Raw genomic sequence first — 26022 nt, forward strand, 5'->3', positions numbered from 1 at the left:
ACATTCTATTTGGTCAACGTTTCACGGACAGCATTTTAAGAAATAATTCAAATATATATTAATAAAGTTGAAATAAATTAAAATCGTTAACTAATTAATGGCACTTTTTTGAGTTTTTTATACAATTTTATAAAATTAAAATCTTTATGATTGAAGCACCTATCGCGGATTGAAACAAGTGACGAATCAAAAGCTGCGTCTTATAAAATTATAGTGTAAATAGAATATAAAAGTTTTTTTAATTGGATGCTACAAATGAAAATTTTCGGATTTCAACTTCATAAAATCACTGAATATTATTTTTATAAAATATACTTAATATTACAGATTCTTTAAAAAAAGTTTACTAAACAATATTTTCTAGTTTTTTTTCAAAGAATATTTCTGTCGGAGAAATTCGACAGCTCCACCCCCGTCTCCATATCAAGGGGGCAATAACCGCCAAAAATAGGCTACCGTAACCGTTTATTTCAAGTGCGTGTCTTTTTACTTATAAATTTTTTATTTATTTATTTATTTATTTTTTTATTTGTTTAGTAGAAGTTTCAGTATTTGGCTGAGGGCATCTGTTTTAATTGGAGCGATCGGCTCCCTGAAAGTTGTCCGAGGAATTGGTGGAGCTTGTAACCTCTCAATGTGCTAGAGTTCTGCATCCACTTCTCGAGTCTCAAGGAAATACCCACTCAATATAAACATAACAACAGCATGAGTGTTTGGGAATCCGTGGCCGCCACGCTATTCTGATATCTCCATGTTTCAAGGTATGGTTGCTTTATATAGCCGCTGCTTTAAATAGAATTAAGTGGTGTTTTTTAACTGTGCCATATGGCTTACCTTTTACATTTGTCATTGTAAACACAAATGCCACAATATATTGGATTGTCGATCCAATTATGTGGTTGTGGTGGTGGTGGTTCATTTCAGTGAAAAATTTGTTAAGAAGGTGTTTGTGATTGGGTTTTTACAATAGGATCAAGTGATGATGGTAACTAAGGTTTTTTTTTTTGCTGGGTGGGAGTTGTTTTTTTTTTTGCCACCACTGATGTATTTCTAAGTGTGGGGGGAAGAGCGTACTGGGCTACAGTCCAGGCGGCAAATTTAGAGAATAAGTGACCAAGAAAATTGGTAGAATGGGAGGAAGAGTGGCAGAAATTTGTGGTACTTTAATCCATAAATACCATAATGGACCATAAATCTGCCTATGCTCGTTGAGCGAGGAGTTACATCAGTGAGTGACCAAATGAGTGACATAGTCTGCAAGCGAGTGAACGAAAGAGCGTGCAAGCACGCAAGTGAGCGAACTAGTGACCTAGAGCATGTGCAAACATGTGAATGACCAAAAGACTAACCTAAATTGTGTGCAAGCGTGTGAATAACTAAAAGAGGTACCTAGAAGAGTGTATGAGTGACCTAGAAAGTGCAAGACCAGGCCAATGATGGACCAAAAGTGTGACGCAGAGTGTGTGCAATCATGTGAATGATGGGAAAGGGTGATCTATAGTTCATGCATGCATGACCAAAAGGAAATTTCTTTGGTATAATCCAGAGTTAGGGAACTTTTTTTGGCGTCAAACATGTCCAATGACTCGACAAAAAATCACTCTGCTTTCCATGCAAAACGTAAAAAAACTTGATAAAATGTAGAAATAGGTTTTTTGAAGGTAGTCAGTAAGCGAGTTTTTTTTTTTAAAGGAAAAAAAAACTCTCTAAAAAAAAACTTACCAAAAATTTCAAGTACTCTTCAGTGAAATTTGAAGTCGTGAAATTGTATTTTGATGTGTGAATCACACATCTAGATGTGTATTGGTAAATGCTTAGGTTTTACCCCATTAATTGACTGGTTCCCAACATTTTAATAGGCGAGTGTGTATTGTGAATCAGTCAATTAACAGGGTAAAACGTCTGAACAACTGTCACATTATCTTAACTTGGAACACAACATGACCACTAAATTATTCATCATAATTTGGTTGGTGCGTAATTTTTTTTTTTTCAATTTGTGTAGCCAATATCAAAAATTAAGAAAAGTTTAGTGAAAAAAAGTTTCAATTATGTTTTATTATCGACCATTCTTCATTTCAGCATCTGTTTGCGAATCCTGCTTCTTGGAAAAGAAATTTATTTACATGGTTTTCCCCTTGAGATGAATAACGAGAGGATGACTCGAGGGGTATGTCATTAGAATATATATATATAATGTTTAACTATTGTGAGTGTATAGCCTATGCTTACAAATTTACAATAAATCTTTTAAACTGACTTGATTTTAACAGATACTTTAGCAATGTGAAACTGTTTATTTTGGTTCTTCATTAATGAAGTGTTTTGTTTTATTAGGGTTGGCAACCAGGAACTGAGGTAGTTGCTCGTTACAGTTTCAAGGGCAGTTCAGAAGAAGATCTGACTTTCCAAAAAGGAGATATCATGACCATCGTTACTCCCACTAAGGTGTGTCTATAAATTAGGAATATAAATTTTTAATTCTACGCAAAATCAAATAAAACAAAATCATTCATAATTATTAGAGTCCAGAAGTTTAGGCATTGACAATGGTCAAAGTAGGCAGTCAAAAAAAAAAACCCCATTAAAAATGCCTAAAATAGACTCTGAAAAAGACATTTATAATAAATGGAAGAAAGGAAAGGTAAATAAAAAATCTACGCTACTAAGTGTCCAAAAACAAATATCTGCCAGAACGTATTAGTTCTCACCTTATTATTGACCATTAGAATTATTGTTGAAAACCTATATTTACTGTAGTTGTCAATGAAAACCTACCCTGTGGGAAAAATGATTACCCAGCTGTTTTATGTCATATAGCAAGAGAAGTAGACTTCATTATTGTAACACAGCAGAAGGTGTTGAATTTCAGGATTAGGGTGTCTATAGAGGAAAAAGAAAGAAAAAACAAAATATTGCTCGAGTCTAACTAGTCGATAAATCATCAAAAAAAGGGGACAATTCGATGGTTGGAAAACCCACATACTACTACAGTAGCGAACAATTAGATTGTGCTACTGTTTTCAAATAACGAGGAAGCCTTGTGCATGCGGAACAGACCATATTGTTTGTAATACTCAGAAGAAGGTTGTTCAAAGAGCTAACAAATGCTAACTTGTGGGAGTAGCTGAGCGAGGGAGGAGTTGCAGATAGTGAAAAATATCTGCTAACCTCACAACAAGCATTCAGAAAACAAAACAAAACCGGTTTCACAGAAACTTGTTGAAAAAAAAGCATTTGAAAAAAGATAGAAGGAAACAGCAAAGCTAAAAAAAATATTGTTATGGCTCTCTCTGAAAAATATTTTTATAGAGGGAGTTATCACACACACACACACACAGTAGAGGACATTGTATTTTGCTATGAGTTTAACATTAGGGTAAAGACAATTTCGAACTAGGTTATGGAAAATTATCATTGTATTGAGTATCATGGTAATAAGGTTTCACTGTACGGACAATGTTTTGTAATGTGCGCGAACGAAATTATTTCATCTTTGAATCAAAGGCTCTGATTGACTGTTTGACAACAGACAATAATTTTTTTTTAAAGAATTGTGTGATTGAGAACAAGTGTCATTCACAAGTGATTGAAAATATCTTTTTTCCACCCTCATTATGATCAGGATCCAAATTGGTATAAAGCTCGTCATGTAGACACAAGAGAAGGTTTGATTCCTGCAAACTACATACAGAGGCGATCGGAAGTGAAGTTGAATGCTATGCCGTAAGCTTATAATTCAGTATATTTTATAATTCTTTCAAAAGCATTATATTTTTTGTTCATTGATGTTTATTGATCATTTTTTCTGTCTTTCTAAAATTTAAATTTTTTTCATGTATGTGCCTAATTGTAAGCATTTGTTTAGAGTTAATATTTCATTATCCCAGTAAACGCTGGTTGGTGACACTTCTAAAATTCCATCGTTGCTGAATTAGTCACTTTTTTTGTGAATCGTTCTTTAACTTTTTTTTTTAATTGCCTTTACAGATATGGTGATTCAATAATTTTCAACAAGTTGTGTTTTCCACTATTATTATCCTTGTTCTAATGTGGATCCCATTTAAAAATTTCCCACTTTTGTATTTCATGATTCTGGCGAGATGCTGTATTGTTCTGGATAAATGTCTCTCACAGAAGTCCTTGAAATGGGAAAAGAACAAAACAAAATTCAAGGACGTCACAGATTTATTTAGAACAGAAATTTGCAAGTAAAATTCACAAGCAGGATTTGACTATACACATTAAAACAGAGAGCCCCTTGAAAGTTGGCTTCTCATTCAAGTGAACTCCCTCAAGTTACTCACACAAGTGAACTCTTCTTTCTCAACACATTTTGCTTAGAGAGGGAAAAGATCGGGGAGCATCAAGAAATTTCTAGCCTACATTTCCACCAGTTTCTTTCTTTTGTGATGTCATTCTTTCTTGTGAACTCATCACTGTTGCAACATCGCCCAATTCGCAGGAAAATGCATTATTTATGTTTTTACATAACTTAATGACTATTTACAGGTGAAAAATGATGAAATAAATTATAAATAAGGGCCATTTATACATAGTTTTAACAGTATTATGCAAATACAACGCCACAACAGGCAAAATGCCCAACGAGGTGGCTGAGAAAAAGATACCCACAGACCTGCCAACTCTCCCGATTTAGGCGGGAGACTCCGGATTTCTTATCCTTCCTCCCGCTCTCCGGATTTGTTAAAATTTCTCCGGATTTTGGCAGAAAATTAGATTTTACACGAGCTTTCGAGTTGTCGTGGCATCAATGATTACTGTCGTCGTTAGGGAAAACACCCATAGAGGACAGCCGTAGTCATTTCCATCGATCAGCCTTAAAAAGTCTCTGTGACCACGTTTAAGCAACTGGTAAAGACGCGACTTCGTTTTCGTAGCATTTATCGGCAATAATTTATCAGGGCCATGACCTTGGTTGCCGAAATTCCTGTATAATCGTTATTGTATTCCATTAACAGCCGTGCGGTAAACACGTTTTTACGTTGGCAGCTTTGTAATTTGAATTTTTTTAAATCGTTTCTTCCGATTAAATATCTTCAAAAAGAAAATATAAAACTTTATAAAGCTTTTAAGAGTTCATATACCCGAGATTAGCATTCACTGATGGCATGCACAAAAGAAAACACTTATACTTTTTGAACAGTATGTAGATGTGATTTCTCCATTCTGCATGGAAAGACTGACATGGAATTATATTTTGCTCAGGGGCAATGCAGAACCTGCCTTGGGGGGGGGGGGAAGAATGTAACTTTTTCTTAATTGATTAAAAAAAAAAAAAATTTTCAGAAATTTTTTTTGTGAACTTTTTTTTCCGGATCGAGTCTATAAGTGTCTGGAGGGGGGGGGGGGGGGGTACCCCCCTCGGGAGAATCTCCGTATTTCTGGATTTCAAAAGTTGGCACGTCTGGATACCCATAAAAATATGGATGTCATATATTTCAAAACTATAGCAACCCAATTAAAAATGCAATTTACAAAAATTGTAAACAATATATACACATGTGATAAAATATTATACAATGCCCATAAAGAATACTTATGGTTGTCTTATTCTAAGTATGGATAGCTTCTCGATTTACCCCAACATGTTTATCGTATTTCTTTTTAAAATTATGCATCATTCTGAATGCAAAATGGTAGTCCGAATCACAATGCTGAGTTCATATTGCCAAATTTCACTCTACTATTATTTGAAATTTAAAGCAAATTTTTCTTCAGAAATTTTGTCAACGATAGTGACTATTACCCCCCAATTATGGAGTATTGGCCAAGAGAGTTGAATTTAGACACAAGCAAATTTCATTAAGTCAAAACATTTTTTTGCTTAGAGATAAAATGGTCCTTGACTGTAATTTTCAGACTTTTTCGTGATTTAAGTGACTTTTTCCATCGGGGGTGTACACAAGACCAACATTTCGGAAGGCACACTGATTAGAAAGAGAGAGTACGGCATATCTCTTACAGAGGCATTTTTAAATTGAAATTGGTCACCTTGGGGGGGGGGGGCAAAGGTACATGGGCTCCCTCATGGCCCTCCTTGCATATGATTCTGTTTTCTGTGTTCAAAAACACATTGTCATGAAATCAGAAAATTTTGTATTGCCTTTTGTGAATCCAACTTAGCAATCACGTAAAGAAAATTTTAGGTACCAATTTTAGACTTCCTCACTGCGACCAGGGTAGCCCTGGCTAAATATAGGTGTTTTTTATGCTATGGAAAACTTACTCACTTATTGCATCGCTATCACATGTTGCTATTTTGAATATTATCGATTTCGTAATGTAACAAAAAATTGTAGATAATAGAAATACATTAAAATTTAACGATTGTGAATGAAGCTTTGTGATGAATGAATGATTTAATGAAACTTTCATACATTATGAAATCATATACCGTATTCCCCCTGCATTAGCCGTATGCCACCAAACTCAAGATACACCAGGTTTTTAATGTAGTTCAGGTTTGTTCCTGGCATCCCAGGAAAAAACAAGATATAATGAGGATCCAATTCAATAGATTTTTGTAATAAAGATATAAGAATTTTCCAGTTTTCAAATTTCCTGGCACAATGTCAGTGTTTCCCAGTATGCTGGCTAATGCAGGGAAATAAAGTAATACTTTTTGTGTTCACACACGTGAAGTAAGTCTTTCGATTGTAAACTTTTTTTTCCTTCTTAACATTTACAGTCAATGCTCAGGTAATGACAAACATATCTACATATGACATAGACTACATATTTTTTATTTTCTATAAAATGTTAATTTTCAACGGATTGATGGAGGTTGCTATAATGAGCATTGACTATACACATGCCCTCTGGTATGTGTTATTGGCTATTGTATTTATAACATATCTGTTGCTCGAGAACTGCATGAATTTAATAACTTTGTTCTTTTGTTAAAAGATGGTTCCATGGTAAAATTACTCGAGATGAAGCTGAAAATTTACTTGAACCACGAGAAGATGGATTGTTTCTAGTTCGTGAAAGCACAAATTTTCCTGGTGATTATACTTTGTGTGTGTGTTACAAGAACAAAGTTGAACATTATCGGGTCATCTACAAAGAAAACCAACTCACAATTGATGAGGAGGAGTACTTTGAAAACTTATCCAGGCTGGTGGAGGTTAGATCATTTTTTTAATATTCCTCTCATTTTATCCTGTGAAAAGAAAGCATTAAATCATTTATAGTATATTAAAATTGATTTTAAGTTAGCCTAACAATACTGTTATCCATCAATATGTTGATGAGATAAATGCTTTAATCAAATGATAACATCAATGGCTAGCCTGCACAAATTAAAATTCCCTAATGATTTTATTTTAAGAAAGGAATTATTATTACTACTACTATTATTTTGCATTTATATTTGTTATTTTTTGGCACAAAATCTACTTTGAATGCTAACCGCAATGTGGTTAGAAATTATAGCTCTCTTGAAGTACAGTCATACCTTGGCTTGTGAATTTTTTGGCTAATGATGATTTTTTCAATGTTTATCTGCCTTAGCTAATGAATACAGATTCGGCTAGCAAACACTTTAGTAGATATGGATGCATGAGCTAGCATCTGTATTGCGAGATGAATTTTCATGCCAATCAAAATAAATCCAGTGAGTAATTGTCACTTGAGCCAGATTAACTTATTTCCCTCTCGAAATCGTTTTCCAGATGCACTTCTCATTCTCGTTCAGAAAGATTTTTAGCCATTTCATGTGAAATGAAAGGATAAGAGAAAATGTATTTGAAAAAAGCCTCAAACTTGAATGGTTTTAGTGCATACAATGACCTTTATTATCAAACTCAAGTCTGGACATTCTAGGAACTTATCTTTTCTATCTGCGTGTGTGTGTGAGAAAGAAATGAGCTCACTGTTATCACACAGTACAACATCTCACACACTTCCCTTCATATGGCTTTCGAACCCACTCTACATAGTGTAAAATAAAAAGGTGTTCAGTTGGTCATCTTTTAAATTCTCCTCCATCCAAATGTGAAGTTATTTATCTCAGCCTTCAGTCAGTATTTGTCTTTTTCATTATGCATCTTAATGTTTTATGAAAGTTACTTTTCAATTTTTGGCAGTTTGTGAAGCAAATCAAATGATTTTCCATAGAAACTTACGGAAAATCATGTTTTGGCTAACAAATGTGATTTTATGATGAATTATCTTTGTTAGTCAAGGTATCAATGTACTTCTATGTGCCTAAATTTAAAGCTTGAGCATCTATATGCTCTACCCGTTTTCTTTTTTGTCTAAAAGTAGCTATATCCCACTGAAAAACTTAAAAATCTATTAGCAGAGTTTGACAAATTGAGAAAATATTTTTGGCCTATTTTAGGCATTTATATAGTATTCTTCTCCTGTAGCATTACCAAAAGGATGCCGATGGACTATGTACACGACTCAAATTGTCAGTTCCAAAGAAGGGTGGTCCAGAATTTTCTGTTGATTCTCAGGAATTTGAAAAAGCTGGTTGGACTATCAAATTAGATGATCTGAAATTGGGAGAAGTTCTTGGGAAAGGAGAATTCGGTGGTAAGATCATTTTTACCAGTCATATTTAGAATAGTTTTGCACATTTTTATTTTGTGAACATGAAAGTTGATGGCAAAACCGTTGAGAAATGATTATGTTCTTAGTGAAAGATGTATGAATGTTTATAAATTAAAATAAAGATAATTTGCCTGAATTTTCAGGGGTGCAAGAGCTGCACCAAGACGCCAAATCCCTGCGCATTTGCGGCAATTCTTGTTTCTGGTTCGCGGAGGTATCGCTAATGCACTGTAGGGCGTCAAATCCCGGGAATGTAGGAAAAAGAAGCATGAAAATTTTGTTCACGGGACGCGTTCTTTCCGAGACACGGAAAAAAAAATACGAAGGGAGAAACTTTAATTTTTTTTTCATTTCCCACCATCTACCACAACAGCGTTATGTTGTGACCTTGGAAAGTAGTTCTACTACCTTGAAGTATGAAGTCCTATACTGTTATTGGTTAACTGCCGGGCTATCAAAGTCCCTGAATGAATTTGCAGAATTTTCCGATTTCAGAGACCGTTTTTTCTCCTGCGGGTTATATACTGAAAATTACGGTGATTTCGCGGCTGCCAACCTGCATTCTAAGACCGCATACATCGAAAAGAGGATTGGTTTACTCGTTAATTTACTGACATTTTTCGAAGATCATTGGAAAAAAATGGGATCTGTTAAAACTCCAGCTAAAATATTCATAGTTTTGTCATCTAGTCACTATGCGGTCGTGTGATTATCGTCGGCAGTTGCCGATCGTGGCAATTTCACATTGCAAAAATCCGGATTTGGTGAACACAGGGGCGGCTCGAGGAAAACAATTTCTACCCATGCGGAATCTGTTTTTGGCACTACTGACAGCGTTTTTTTTTTGGTAAACAAAGCTTTTTTCACCCTTTCAATTCCATTCGCACCCCTCCTAGAGCGGCGCCCAATATGGCCGCACGGTCCGCCACTGCATTGGTGGGGGAGGGGCATGCTCTTAATTATAGTCAAAGGAAGGAGTTTGTACTAGGAGCATGTGCTCATTTTACATAACTTCTGTGAGATACCTTTTTTATATTAATGTCCTACCTTTCCCAAGCATGTTGTTGGAGAGAATGAAACGTTTGCACTCCCTCTCACGCATTGCTGGGATGGTACGTTGCTCCCTCACGTATTGCTGGGATGTTGCTCAACATTGTATCACCAACAGAACTATTAATTATGTGTGATGAATGGGTTGCACTACAATGCAAATAATTACAAGAAGTGAAATCAGTTCAGAGAATAGATAGATATTGGGCAGACATATTCAAACTTTATAACCTTGAAAGCAGCCCAAAGTTCAAAATTTTGCCAGTTTTGGTGAAGGCTTTTTTATCTTTAGCACATGGTAACGCAGACAGTCAAAGAGAGTTCATTGTTAACAAATAAATAAAAGTCTGTTCGAACATTGAAAAATCTGTCCATCTAATGCTTTAATGGAATAAGACATATAAAATCTTATGTTCAAGTGCATGAAAAATTTGAAAAAATTTGTCATTGAGATGCTGAACTTCTGAAAGCAACTCGTGATTCGTAATCTATTAACATGCTATTAGGTTGAGAAATTGTTTAAGTAAATACGGTATTTATATTTTTCTCGTTTTTTGCATTTTGCTTTTAAATTTAATAATTTCTTTAAATTTTGTGAGAAGCTAATTTTTTTTCATTAAAAAACCCTTATTATATTCTGCACGCACTTTTTTTTTGCTATATCAGGATGAATAAGATTTTGATGTTCAAGCAGCAGAAATTCTTGTTGCCTAGGTTTTTAGTATGCATGTTGCTTAATTTAAAAAGAGTCTCATAATTTTTATTCATCATTTCAGTAATGCATGTTTTAGTAGTGACAGATAAGATAATTCAGAAAAAATTTAAATGGATTTTAATTTGTGAAGGAAATTTATTTAGAATTATTTGTTTCAACCATTTTTGGCAAAACTTTTGGCATTTCACAGAAAAATTACTCCTTATATTGCAGATATAGTTTGTTTTTAGTTCTGCTCCAAAAATGAAATTTGCTGCTCCGAAATAGATGAGGGGCGCTTGCACCCCTGAATTTTAAACAAAATTCAATTTAAAAATTAACCGTTATTAACTATGAAGTTCATTTTTATATTTCAGTTCATTTTTAAACATTGGACTATCAAATCCTGTTATATTGCTGTGTTTTTTTTTTTTTTTTTGCTTTTTTTGAAAATTTCAATTATAAATAAAGTTTTATTTGTATCTTGAAGCAAACTTTCCTATTTAGTAAAATCATCAGTTATCATGATATACAGTGGCAGAGCTGCCAAGTCTTGGATTTCTATTCCTTCTACCAGATATCTCCATCTACTCTCAAAAAATTCTTATATGTCACAAATTTCGATGTGATTGAAAAATCCCTACTTTTGGGGATGGCGAAATAATTCCCAAACAATTTATCCAGAAAAACACTTCTTCTCATTTTAAATCTTGAACACAAGCTTAATGTTAATTGTAGCCATTGCATCAAATAATAAAATAATACTTCATATTTTTGGGGGAAGACAAAATTCACCAAACAGCTAGCATCGATTTGGCCTTTCGACATCCGAAATTGGCGAGATGACTCATGTGTGCTTTGGACTATTTGACCATAAGTCTGTATATCCTGTTTCAGGCCTTATGATATTTTTTTTTGTTGGTGTGATTCAATTTCAGAGTAGTAATGACAGGTAATTTAACCTGCTGGTTGGTGAGTTGTCTGTAATCGCAATGACTTGTACCCATGTCGATGCCCAAGTGCCACAGTGGTAAGATGCTCATCTTCCACCATAAAGGTTACTGTCAACGCCCACGGGTTCGAATCCAGGGAAGAATATAAGAAACAAGTTCTGTACCTACCGAGCCTGTGGCAACTAACGATAGATGGAACCTTCATTTCCCACCCAAATCCACTGGTTCAAAATTGCTGTATGGCATTATATGGCTAGAGTTGGTGTGCGGTAAAGTAGCTGTATCCGTGCTACGTTTTTAGAAAGGGGAAAAATTCTTATATAATATTTTTTAAGTTGAAAATCCCTTCATTGTTTTTCAAAAATCCCTTTTGTATTTATTTTTTTGCAGAATTCGGATCCATGCAAAAACCTTCCTAATTCTCATTCTCCGAACTTGGCAGATATGCAGTGGCAATGGTTGTTATGAACTCTTCCAAAGTATTTTAAGTGCCAAATGAGTTTTTCTTGAAGATACCATACATTTTTCTGTCATTTTTCCTTGCTTGCTTCACATCCTATTGTCTGTGACACTGTAAAACTATAAACGTCTCACTCTGGTTGGGGTTGGGGAGTCAGAAACAATGGGGTGCAAGTGACAAAATTTGAAAAATTGAGTTAAGTGCTTAAAGTTCTTTTACCCAACATCTGACTACTGGCAGATGGACAGGCCCATTCTATATACCAGGGCCATTACTACTAAACCATTCATGCACCTCGTCCACATTCCTCTGTGGAACTTCTAATGAATCAGTACATGTTGGGATGTGCATGTATGTGTTGTGAACCTGTGTGAAACCAGGGCTGCTTTCTAATACAAATACAACGCCACAACAGGCAAAATGCCCAATGAGATGGCTGAGAACACCCTGTGTTGGCTATGGTTGACTATTACATAGAACTCATGTAATAGATTAACTTTGAAGTTGCATCCTTTTCCGTTGTAACCCTCTCAATTATAATGAGAACCAAATAAATTCTCCACTTTTTCAAAGAACATTAAAACATTCAACTTGTACTGTAGGCAAGACAGGCACAAAACAACAACATTTCTTCTCGCTCGCTCACACATACACATACTCTCCCTGTGTGACCTCTTAACCACCAGCATCCCCTATAGTGTTTCTTTTCTCTCCTCCCCAGAGTGAAAACAATAGCTAAATAATAATCTGAATAAATCTTTGAAATGGGATCAAATTCCTCTCTTCTCTGGAACAGTTCTTGAAGGGCCTGGTAACTGAAGTTGGTAAGATGTTCACTTAAAGTACCAAAAATGTTTACAGGGTTGTTGTTCGATACCCAATACATTATTGTCAGAAACTTTCCTGATGCATAGGTACAACATGACGAGATGACAACATGACCACAGAAAAAGATGGAAGTCCCACACTCAGGGGGCTAGCGTACCAACCTCTTAGTTAGTAAAAAAAAGCAGAATGTTGAATGCTGCCTTTCAGAATCAGCAATAAGTTGTAGCTCCCAGTATAATGAGCATTCATGGGACAAGAAAATGATCATGGTGTAACAAAAATGATCAAAAGATCAAAACAGCTCTTGAACTCCAATATGACAAGTAAAATAATAATCCAGTATCATGATACGGTGGCAACCCCGCTGTTGTTATCCAACTCTTTCAAAATGCCTTTTCAAGAGCCAAATGAGCTTCTTATAGGTCGAACACGCATGGGTGAAATTCTAAAAATAATTGTTTCCCAATGGAATTTTTAATATTTGTTGAAATTGCATCCATGAAATTTTTAAAAATATAATAATCAATATACATGACATAGAATGTATTATATTTAATAGGAATATTGATGAAATAATTTGTTTGTAATGTATATATTTCTACAGATGTGGTTCTTGGTTGCTTTCGTGGTCAGAAGGTTGCAGTGAAAGTCCTAAAGGATTCAAGCAAGGCAGCCCAAATTTTTCTTGCTGAAGCATCTGTCATGACGTGCGTTTTTTTTCTTCTCTTTTAGCTTTGTTATGCTTTTTTTTTTCATTAGTTTGCTTAACATTTCTGGCATGAACTAGCTTTTTCTTTGATAGAGCAAATTTTTTTATGCATGAAGATTAACCTACTCTTTTTGATTTTCAATGAAATTTTACGTAGGTACAGAAAATTTTTCTTTACTAAACATCACTTTTATGTACATAAATAAGCAGGATTGACACCAATGATTTTTATTGGCGATGCAATTACTAACTGTAGTAATAATTCATTATCTCAGTTCGATGCAGCATCATTATCAATGATATTTCCATCTATTTTCATAAATCCTGCATAAGGTGTTGCAGCATATATATGCATCATATGCATGCAGCATATAATCCTGCATATATATTGTGAATAAAATTTGATTTAGATAGCTGACATTCACATTACGAAGTTGAAAAAATCCCTGGAAAAGGAATTCAGGCAGCTTGTTCTATAAAGAACAATTTATAGTTTAGAACAGTAGTTCCCAATGTGTTTATTCAGTCACACGCTTAGTGAATTTTGATTTGAATTCTCACATGTGAGCTCCAAATTAAATTCTAGCACTCATTTCGATGATTACGTATGAAATTTGAGAATTTTCCAACTAAGAAACTTTTCCTTTTTCACTGCGCACCTATCCCAGTCATATTGTGATATAATAATTTACTACTGACTGAGTTGGGTCAGAAATCTTTCTCTCCAGAAAAAGTGACGTTATTCGAGAGAAAGTGATGACCTCCGTCCTCATTTGAGCAGGGAGGGACTTTCAACAAGCACGTATTGAAAAGGTGTCATCCGTCAGTTGTTGAGTCAGATCCATGGGGAAAGAACTTTTTTAACCAATCCTTTTTGCCAAACTTGTGGAAGCTTTCATGGTGATATGTCAGCATCTTACCACTATACCACTTATGCCTCAAACTCACGGTGTGGTAAGCGTCTATTTTGGTAGGGTGACCACATTTAAAATGTTACAAAGCTAGGACATCTATCTAGTTCTCACCAAATATCATCTTTTCAAACCAAATTGCATTGTGACAATTTGAAAATTATCCAGGGCAAAAATCAAAGCCAAAAAATGTCAGCCAAAATCTTTTTGTTTGCAGAGGAAAAGAAGGGTCATATGAAAAGACTCAAAATTAAGTTGTTCTAATTTTATCTCCTTGAATGGGAAAAACCTATTATGGAAATGGAAATTAAAAAAAAAAAATTATAATGATAAATAGAAAAATTAAAGTAAAATGATAGCCAAATAAATACATGCATATATATGTAGTGTCAAGTGTAGCTGCTGCCATTGCACTTGAACTCTTTGATATGAAAAGCTGGTGTGTCCACCTAACTACTTGATTGTATTAGGATCTGCTATCATGTGAATTGTAAGCAAGAACTGATGAATGATGTAATTCATCAGAATCGCAAATTTTTATAAGAGAAAGCTATGTGGTATCTAGCACAAGTGTGCTATAATAAGCACATCCCTAAAATATATACAATATGGGTGAATACTGTTACAACAAACTCAAAGGAGGCTATAGAAATGGCCTCGTTATAAAGGTATTTAAGATTTTACTAATCGTACCTTCGTAAAGCCATAAGACAATTGTTCTTCCTCCACAGTTCAAGTTAATTTTTTGACACCGATTTTATGGGATCATTTTTTGGAACATTCTGTACTTTTGATTTTTCAGAAACTTGTTTTTAAATTCTTTGTAATGAGTTTTTCATTTCACATAATATCAGAATTCGTAATACATTGTTCCTATGTAAACTTATTTAAGGATTGGAAAAGTTTTCGTTACAAAGGGATTCAACTGTATAGATTGTTTTTAGTTTGAATATTTTTGCTTTCAGTATGGGCATATCTGTATTAATATTATTTTCAATTATTTAATGGGTTTTTTTTTTTTCCAGGTCCCTTAGTCATCCTAATCTTGTACAGTTATTGGGTGTTGTGTTTGATTGGCCTTCCATTTATATTGTGACAGAATACATGTCTAAAGGTTCGCTGGTTGATTATCTCCGTTCAAGAGGCCGGCTCCATGTTACTAAACGTGACCAAATTAATTTTGCTACGTAAGTTCTTTCAGTTAATTATCAACATTTAAAAATTTAGATATGATTTATATTAATATATGATAAACGTGTGTATTTAGTAAGTCAGTATAGGTGAAAGATTGTTGGAAAAATTATAAATCTTGTTTTAGATTTTTTGGGGCTTATTGTTGCATTGACACAGTTTTTTAGAATGATTGCGAATTTGAATAGACCTTTTTTTATTATTCTTTTTGATGATAGCAATGATGCTTTCATTTTTTTTTAATGCGTATTTGAAAAAATATTAAAATTCTGAAATTTTTTGTTCTTGATAAGGTCAATGTGGCATATTAATTTCATTCAGAATAAAATTGATAAATTTCATTGATTTATTATTTTAGAAACTGTGAAAAAAAATAATTAAAAACAGAACTACACACTTTTCAGTAGTTATATCCGCCTTTGTGTGGTCACGTGGGCATCATAATGGACTCACATTGCATGAACAAGGTTTAAACCCTGCTGGCAACACAGTGGCGGTCAGTGTAAATTGATTTTGTGTGCTTTCCCAACTTCAAGGCACATACGCGAGTTGATGTCTTCTTTGAAAATAATCTTGTCACAGCGAGTATTGACAGACTTCACAACATTTGAATTTTAATCAGAATAATCATTTATTGTCAATTTCTTCAGCTCGTACATGGCAGCTCTTTCGAACACACATGCATGAAAATTACATAAATGCGCAGTTAGGGTCCACAATTATTAAGTCTGACAGAACCACTTTGTCAGAGGTAAAATGGTAGTAAACTGCCTCTGTGGCAATAAGTATTTACATAAATTTTTAAGACAATAAACACAACAGAAACAACAACAAAAAGAATGCGAAAGCATATCGTTATTGCAGGAACCCCGTCCCCCCTTGAGTAGTTGGCATACAATTATCAGCTAATTTTTTATTTTTTTTTTAGGGATACTTGTGCAGGCATGGAGTACTTAGAATCTCGACATGTTGTTCACAGAGATTTAGCTGCTAGAAATGTTTTGATTTCTGATGACAATGTAGCCAAGGTAATAATGTTATGATACTCAAAAATTTTTATTTTTTTTTAATCTCCCAATTAGGAAAAAAATGCCTCGTCTCTATGTTTGCAGAGATACTCGCAATATTTGAATTCAAGAATTGCTGAACAATTCAATACCTTAGCAATTAAATTCATCTCTGATAGTTTGAAGACAACTTACAAAAGCTTTTTTTTTGGGGGGGGGGGGGTTGAATAATTCATGGTAATTTTCAAGTTAAGTATTTTAATATAGGATGTATGTTGCATTCCTGATAAAATTGTAAGGATAATTCCGGTACTGCTATCAGAGAGAGTTCATCAGGTTTGTTTGGCGAGCGTCATGTCCAGAGACTGCCAGGTGCTAAGCAGAGTCATCCAGTGATTGATTTTGGGTCCGATCTTTACTTTATATACTTAATGATATCTCCCCCCAAGCAGAATGCTTTGCATTGTTCTGCAACGAGCCCTCTGCTGACTGGAAATGTTCTGCAGTAAAATTTTGCATAATAGTTTGTTTTCTGTACACTTTCCTTTCAAGTTATTTTAGATTGTTCTGCTACATACATCACAGATTTCAGCATATTGTGCTTTTGGGACGATGCCACTCAGGCTAGCCATCCTTCTATTGCAGTTCGCTGATGACATGAAGTTGTTTTCTGCTGTAGAAAATACTAGGGACCTAAAAATTGTAAACCAACAACTTTTCCGGTGTTGTCAGTATAAATTCCCCTATTTCAATAAATCGAAAAGCGGCTCTCAATGCATTTTGGGCAGACGACCCGATCCTGAATATTATCAACTAGGCCATGGGTTCTCAAGCTTTTCCTACCTGTGACACCCCTTTCTCCTATTCAATGTTTATCTGCGAGTTCCGCTGGCTCCCCAGAGCTGTTTAACAAATAATCTCTTCGAAAATCCTTTGTCAGGGAGTGCATAGTTTGAGAACCCCTAAGCTAGGCAATGAAACGTTGCAGCAAGTAGATACATGTGTAGACTTACTTATTGTAATGAGCCACATCCTGGGTTTTACTGAATATTATCATGGCATAGTTTGCGAATCTAATAGACTAATCGAATTTCATACATGTTATGTACAGCATACTGCAAATGTGATGCGCATGCGATCACCCGACTCTGAAGTTATGTTCACAAGTATGAAGCCCTTACAAAATTAAGGACATAAAGCTACTTGAAAAGCTACAGAGGTTCTTCACCAAACAAATAGCTGACATGAGTTGTTAGTCTTATTGCAAGAGACTTGAATTTCTGGGTTTGCACTCTCTGGAATGACGTAGAATCGGTGAAGATCTGAAGATATGCTACAAACTAGTCTACCAGATGGTTTATCTACCATCGAGAGAACCTTTCTTTGAGATCATGGACAGAAGAACCAACTTACGTAGGCATCACTTCCAAATAAGAGTACCAATACTGGCCGAAAGAGATTGTTTTTTCTATGGGTACATATGACGTACCCCAAGAATCTAGAACAATCTGCCATCAGAACTTGTATGTGCCACCTACACAAGATTTGCTTCCGTTATTGAAGATCTCGACCTGGCTCTATATGTGAAGCCTTTTACCTACTATTTTTATTTTTCATAATTACCATTATTATTTTTATTTATTATTACTTTGATTGCTTGTGGGTTTTTTCTCCTCATATCAACATTTTCAAAATTTTCAGGTTTGTGATTTTGGTCTAGCTAGAGCTGAAAGTTTCAACCTTGAAGGTGGAAAGTTCCCGATAAAATGGACTGCCCCCGAAGCTCTCAGGCACAGTGTATGTCACTCTTTATCACTTGAAATATAGTAGACTCTTGATAATCTAGCTGTGCGCTACTCTTTCCTGTCAAGTAATTCGTTGTTTTTAGGCAGGTTTTCTTCGAGTATAGAAGAGGAAAAGATGTCACTGTGCATGTCTGTGCTCAAAGGTTTATTTATTCAAATTGGACTTTTTCAACCAATTTGCCTATGATCCGGTACACCCTGGTCTGATATGTGCCAGATTTGCAAAAGTCTAGTGTATTTTCTAATTTTTGTTTCAACCCAAGTTTATTATTGATCAACATTATTGTCAGCTCCATGTGGCTGAATAGCATTAGTCTTTATGAGAAATACAAATACAAATACAATTCCACAACAGGCAAACTGCCCAACGAGGTGGCTGACTTAAGAACATCACGGATCCCCGGGCCATTTTTTGGAGGCCCTAACCACACATGCACACCCCCCCCCCCCCTGCGGAACCCCCCAACGAATCGAAAAAAGAATTCGCGGAAGATTACATTGATATTCGAACCCACAACCTTCAACTCACAAACCCCGTACTCTAACCATTACACCGACTGGCGCACCCACAATATCATTGCAACTGGAACTATTTTTTAGATTGTTTTCAATCCCACAATCCTGTTTGTACATTCAGATCTCTAAATAACTTATGCCACTTCACCCCGCTTAAATCACCAGTTTTAGGTTTTTAAAAATCCTTGGCAGCATAATTGGTGAATTCAACTCACTCATTATTAACCCTAACAGCGGCAATCCTGAGATATCTCGTCAAACTTGATCTGCTTTATTTTTGTCACCCCCAAATATCTCAGGTTCTTAACGCGTTTTTATTTTAAATGCAGAAGCTATAATTCAGATAAGGAAAATTTTAAAAACCACTTAAAGGGTTACCCCTTTCATCATTAAAGGCCCCCCAAGAATGATGTTATGCCTAGAACTGGCTGCATCTTCTCTTTATTATAACTTCTTCAGCTCTGTCATATTTCGTGCAATTCCTCAAAGACTTTCAAACTTTTCAATTTTGAAAAACAGAAGATTCTAAAGATATAATACAATCTATATTGAGCGGTCGATATTTTTGTAGATCTCTACTGTTAAGTTTATGAAGGATTGACAGCACCTAAGCACATACATTCACAAAACTTACATAAATTCTCGATTAGAGTCTACAATGATTAATTAATCCAAACATACCCCCCCCCCCCCAAACCAAAATGTTTTGCATTGTTCTGCTACAAGTCCTCTCAGCTGATTGAATATGTTCTTCAGTAAAAATTTTCATAATAGTCAAGAAAACTCCCAAGTGGTTTTTCCCCTTATTCTTAAAATTCTTACCAAAGGTTCTTCGATATACATCACACAGTTTTCTGTACATTCTGCATCTGAGACCCATCTCTTTGGAGTTGAAATGATAGTAAATTTCCTCAGTGGCAATAGGACCGAAGCAGTGTACAGGTGGTGAAGTAATAAATCTACTAAATTTCATATGACTGTTTGAATCTTATGAATTTCTTAACATTGTTATTAAGCTGACCATCATTTGTGTTAACCCACTAGAATTCCTCTCTGCATCTCCTTGATCCTTTGTACACAGTAAAACTTTATGAATCTAAGACATTTTTGATCAGTATCTCTAGCTGGAACATAATTAATGTTAATAACATAAATAACATTATGTTCCAGATAGAAATTAGTTTGCTCATGCTCCTCAGAGCAATCTCAAATCAATGCTGTACACCAAAAGTACACAACCTCCTGCCCATGGGCCTAACGTGACCCATGAAGGGATTCCATCCAGCTTGCAAAGGGTATTCATAAAAGAAAGTACACTCAACCCTCAGTATTTTCAGATTCCACAATTGCTGTCTCTTTCCCAGTTTTCTGGAAAACACTGTTACAATGCTAATTCTTGTACTGGAACAAAATATAAATTGTATGCGTTAGTAAACATTTTAAAAAACTCTAAAGGTTCTTCTGGTGCTTCAGGAAATGTTTTTAAAAGTGAAAAACTAGAAAGAAAAATTTGAAAAATTGACAATGGTTAGCTTCGTTGCTGCAGTTCCCCATTATTATGGCATCAATAAATTCAGATATCAAAAAAAAAACAAAAAAACTATCAGCCATTGCTGAAGCGACACCTGCTACTATATAGCCATGGATCCAGATATCTTTCACATGGAAAATGCTGTGTTTAGATGCCTAAGAAACAAAACTTCATGGTTTGTGTTATTCATGGATTTTCCGTATTCCCTTTGACCCTTGGAACTTAACTCCCATGAATGCCGATAGACAACTGTGTCAATCCACACAAGATGTTAATTACACTAGTTTGTTGCCCGTGAGACATATCTGGCCCATGGATCAAAAAGGTTGTGATTCTCTGCTTTGAATTGTGTTTTACTTTGAGGGCATAAGTTTTATCTAGTAATTTTTTTTCCTTCAGAAATTCTCCAACAAATCAGACATGTGGAGCTTTGGTATTCTGCTCTGGGAGATCTATTCATTTGGACGTGTACCTTATCCAAGAATAGTAAGTAGTGTTCAATTTATTTGGGTAATAAATGCTCCTATTTTAAGAACCCCTGGTTTTTTTGTAGAATACCCTCTAATATTAATGTTTTTTTTTATATCATTACTGAAAAGTGTAATCTGTTTTTCAAGTGAACTTCTTTTACTTATATTTTTTTGCACCTTAAAACATTTTGTAAATACATAACTGGATAATTTTCTTCTATTCTTCATATGACATTCATTCATGTTTCCTAATTTACAGCCCTTAGCAGATGTTGTTAAGCATGTTGAAAAAGGTTACCGGATGGAGGCGCCAGAGGGATGTCCCCCAGAAATCTATGAGATTATGAGGTTGGCATGGGATCTCGATCAAGAGAACAGGCCCACATTTTCTGAAGTTCTCAAGCGACTCGAGCATCTTAGGTCTTTAGCTACTATCTGAGCCAAAAAAAATGCCTTTTAATACTTTGAATGGTAATTCTTTAATTTATAAATCATCACCTGTCAGTTTGAACTTTATTGCAATCATATATCATGTTAACACATCGTCAATGACGGAGATGGCATTCCTCATTTCTCAAGTGCCAAAAACAGTGAGCATGGTTGGAGGTATGGTTTACCCCTGCATTGTAAACCTAACAACTATGTGATGTATAAAATATTTTTTATTAGTTGAATTAAATAATGAGAGACATAATGCACTATATTGTGAAGTATCAAGATTCTACTATAAGGATCTTAAATTCATGGCCCACATGCCACGTGTGGTCCTCGAAGTCTTTTGCAGTTACCGCACCAACATACAAAAATGCTTATATAGTTACAGAATTTATAAAAATGCTGAAAAAAAAGCTTAAAAAAAAGCATTCCATTATTGGGGAAAGAATTAATTCCAAAATTACTTTTGGATAGGGTTACCAGATTCGAAAACTCAGAAAGGAGGACGCTTGTGCATGCACACACACCATCGGTAATGTCACTTTTCCCAATTTCTCAACAAATGGTGCCACTACACTAACAAAAACCTGCCACCACAATAATTTTTCCCAGCCAAAACCGCTAAAAAAAACAAGTACCTATCTTTCTCTCCTCGATTTTGATGAATTGTTTATAGTTTGGTTAGTTTTATTATTTTGCCTGGAATAAGGGGAAATGTGTTTTTTTTTCCTCAACCCTCAGAAAGCTTTTTTTTCTTTTGGAAGCATTGCTTTTTTATCAGAGGCGATTTTGCCATTGGAATCAGCATTGAATGCTGTTTGCATCCTATTTTAATTTTTTTATGGAAGATGTAACCCCCCCCCCCCCCCCCCCCCCCCGTTTTGGTGAGCAAACGATTTTATTCCCAAAATGAATGTTGCAGTTTAGTTCTTTCAGACTGTATTTTTCATATTATCTTGAAATAAGCTGGGTCATGGTTAAAATAACATCTGTCCTGCTTGGAAGCAACTTTGGTTTTTGTATTCTGGGAAATCCGATGGTGCTTGGTCAAAGCATGTAAAAATGTGTGTTAAGAACAATAGATATATGTTCCAGAGTAAAAAATTTTCCCCAGAAAAAAAAATTCAAAACCGAAAAGGGGAACAAAAAGGTAAATTTTCTAAAATGTAGGGCCGCTTGAAATTACATCAAAAAAGGGGACGTCTGGTAACCATAGTTTTTGAAAACATTTCCAAACTAATCAGGTAAATAATTTTAGTTATTGAAAGAAATGATTTCAGAATTAATGAAAGTTAATATTTAATGAAAAATATTTGCAGAATTACAGAAATATTCTCAGAATTGAGGAAAAATATTTACAGAATTATAAAAAATATGTTCAGGATAAAGGAAAAATATTTTTTCAGAATAAAGGAAAACCCCCAAAGCAGAATGTGTCAAAATCGATGACGTGCATGTGTACAAAATGTGTTACATATGTCGCAAAACAATCTGGAAGAATTTTAATAAAAAGTGCAAAAAAAAAAAACTTACAGTAGAAACTCTCGATAACAGACACCCATGGAACCAAAAATTTCATCTGTTAACAGAGAGCATCCGTTGATGGGGAGATGCGATATAAACTAGAACCTTGTTTATACGACGTTTGGCTTCGGTTGCAATAAATTGGTTCCAATACATTTTAATGTTGAGAATGTTTACTGTAAAAGTGATACACAAGTGGTTATGCATAATTAGCAATCGTCTCGATAAAGAAAGCTTAATAAATTTCACTACATTTATTACTTTTACCGACGATTATGCATAATCCCCAAATAAAGTTGGAAAGTCTGATAAATATGGAAAAATTTATAACCTTTCTTCTCTTCATTGAACCAAAAATTATTTTTATTTGTACATAATACATGAACTATACATATTTTGCAATAAAAATTGAATTAAAATAAGTGAAGAAAATGAATGCGTAAAAACCATTATCAGTCTTGTAATGTTGGCTTTCTTCACACAAAACAAAACCAGCAATGCCATTCAAAAATTGACTGTCCTGGGCCATAGCTATTTTTAGTTAATTGAGTAATTAATTAATGATTTATTATATTCACCAACATGAGCCTGAGATTAAACTTAATATTAGTTGAATATGATAAATCCTCAGTTTATGATCAAAAATTAATAAATAAAAGTTTGGAAAAAAAATTATAAACTGCCTGATTTTAGTGTCCGCTATTGAGAGTGTTTGCTAACAGACAGTGAAATACATTAAAGCCCTATTTCACTGAACCAGAGATCAGAAAAATATTTGTTAACTGGAGGTGTCTGTTAATAAGAAGTGTTCATTAGGGAAGGTTCCACTCTATAGAGATTTTTAACGCAGAGCATTTCTAGTCAGCCGAGGGCTCATTGCAGAACAATGTAAAACATTCTGCTTTGGGGCAGAAAATTATTTATAGAATCATCAAAATATTTTTCATTATTTTATGGAAAACAATATCAGAATAAATACAATTCTTTAGTAATATGGGACCCCGTCCACTAAGACACCACTGTGGGAATCTAGTTATTGTAATATGACTGGTTGCCCTCAAGCATTGTGTAAATTTTTCCTTTTGTCTTTCAGTGCCTGAAAGCTTGAAAGAACCCTGTGCTACTGTATACTAAAAATACATATGAACTGAGGATTCGCTCCATTTAGCAGCATACACTTGTCCAATTGTATTGGGATCTCAGAATTATGCATTGGTCTACCACATAGTCTCCCAAACTTTTTGTTCCATCGTCCTCTTCATCAGAAATTTTTTCCTCTCATCGCCCCCCCCCCCTCCCAACTGAAGTAAGCCCATAGGATCCTATGTTAAATCAGTAGGTTCTATTGCCCCCTTGGACCATTCTATCGCCCACCAGGGGGCGATACTGCTCACTTTGAGAACCCCCCCCCCCCCCAATTGAAATATCTTAATGTTTTGGAAATTTAAGCTGTTTCTTTTCTTTCAATTGATTAGGCATGTGCCTACTATAATGCATATGTTTACACCATTTTTCAGTTTCTATCTGATGGTCTTGAACTATAGAAATTAAATAAGTGGAAAAAATATATTTTTTTCTTTTATTTTGAAATGTAGGTAATTTGTTAATCTATGCAGCAAGTATCCATCACGTTGATATGCAGTGCCTTGAGTTCTGATCTGCATTTCATCTTCATCCCGCATGGAAATAGAACAGCTTTCCTTCAACTGGAAAAACATTTCACAAGATATAGAAGGAAATTCTCTTCTGAAAGCTGTGCTTTCATTATCAGGTCAACTTCGGCCGCAACTGGAATTCCAGTTGCAGCAGAAGCGAGTTGTTTGAATTGGTGACAAAGAACAGGCCATTTTTTTATGCAAGAAAATTTATGAATTTCTAATCTCTTCGAATCCATGCGGATTGATATATATTACTTGACTTTACCGAGCCATATCAACAATTAACTTTTGCTTTTCGTCAGTTTAAATTCTGTCTCTTTTTTTTTTCCATCTGTAACCAGAAATATTTTTTTGTACCAGTTTTTACATGTTTGACAGATTTGATATATATATGAAACGTGTCTGTGTGTCTTTTTTATACTATATAGTGATGTTCTCAGCTGTTTATTGCGAATGGCGAGCCATTGCCGATAACCTGTAGGGACGGGGGAAAAAATAGTATTTGCTATTTTTTTAGGTGTTCTCAAACAGCTTTTTACTTGGACACAAGTATATTATGTGTGTTTGTGCGTGTGTGTAACTTTAGTGTCAATCCCTTATCTAGATTTTAAGATAGATTTTTCTGGAAATGTTAATGTAGTGAAGGTATTCAATGGAATCATCATGCATGTTTGCAATAATTTTTTTTTTAATTTACCCAGAGATGTGTCAAGAAATTAACTAAAAAATTAACTTACGAAAATGTAGTTGTCATTATATGTCTGCCTATATAATTAACGTTCGAGAGAATAGTCCACGCAGCCCTGATTTCACGTGAGATGACTTGAAAATTTTATTACCTTAGGATGTGTAGCAGATTGTGTAATTAATTTGTCTCAGATTATATTTTATTTAATAAATCTATCATTTTTGTCGAAAAGAAAATTTGCAATAATATTTTGTATATAATTGTAAAGAGATATTTTGTTTTTTATTTTATTCATTTATTCAGTGATCGTCTATACAAATAGATACAGGATTAGATGATTGTCGTTTTTTCCGTAGTGATAATTATAAAATCATATTATATAAAAGATATAATGAATTAATATTTCATCCTGCCATTGAGGGGGAGGGGCGTCATATTCCTTCTACTAATGATATTATAGTTAAAACTGAAAGTTTCTTGCTTTATATTTGTACCCATGCTGTGCTAAAGCAGAATCAAATTTTTTTCTTTAAAGAGTATATATCGACATTTTTTCAGTATGAATGATATGTACTTGTTCGCTGCAACATATTTATCATGAAGTCATTTTTTATTTTCAGTTGCTTCATCTTGACACTTAAAATTGATAGAAATAGCATTACGAGTTAAAACAGTAAAGTTAACTGTGGCAATGCATTGAGCTGTAGCTCTTGATTTCTCAAAAATGTACTAAGAACAATCCATGCATTGCATGTGCTTAAAACCATTGCTTGATCTAGCAATTTTTATATCTATATCCCATTTGTATCTAGCTGCGAAGGGTATGTACTACCCATTTTGACAGTATTATGAAACTTCAGTTTAAAAGCATAATTCATTCCATAAATGTGCTCGTAATCCAAAACACGTAGATCTGATCAAACTTCTCCATAAGAAATTATGTAAACTTGAATGTTTCCTTCCATGACAGTCTTCCTCAAGCTAGCCAAGATTATTTTTAAAGATGGAA

The 26022-nt window shown here is 34.6% G+C and overlaps 1 protein-coding gene across 1 annotated transcript; it reads left to right on the forward strand.

Moving 5' to 3' along the window:
* Positions 1–449: 449 nt before the first annotated feature.
* Positions 450–25240, forward strand: LOC149071695 (tyrosine-protein kinase CSK-like). The gene is made up of 13 exons (XM_089248024.1): positions 450–761; positions 2083–2170; positions 2338–2448; positions 3626–3726; positions 6931–7150; positions 8397–8565; positions 13173–13275; positions 15214–15375; positions 16308–16407; positions 18088–18183; positions 20638–20724; positions 20968–21179; positions 24263–25240. The coding sequence occupies exons 2-12, from the start codon at positions 2144–2146 to the stop codon at positions 21145–21147; spliced, it is 1356 nt and encodes a 451-aa protein (XP_089104150.1). The 5' UTR covers positions 450–761; positions 2083–2143; the 3' UTR covers positions 21148–21179; positions 24263–25240.
* The last annotated feature ends 782 nt before the right edge of the window (positions 25241–26022 follow it).

This window comes from Pholcus phalangioides, unplaced genomic scaffold (assembly GCF_987345545.1).
Source record: "Pholcus phalangioides strain wild (caught in Gottingen) unplaced genomic scaffold, Ppha-v1.0 ptg000018l_1, whole genome shotgun sequence".
NCBI classification, from domain to species: domain Eukaryota; kingdom Metazoa; phylum Arthropoda; class Arachnida; order Araneae; family Pholcidae; genus Pholcus; species Pholcus phalangioides.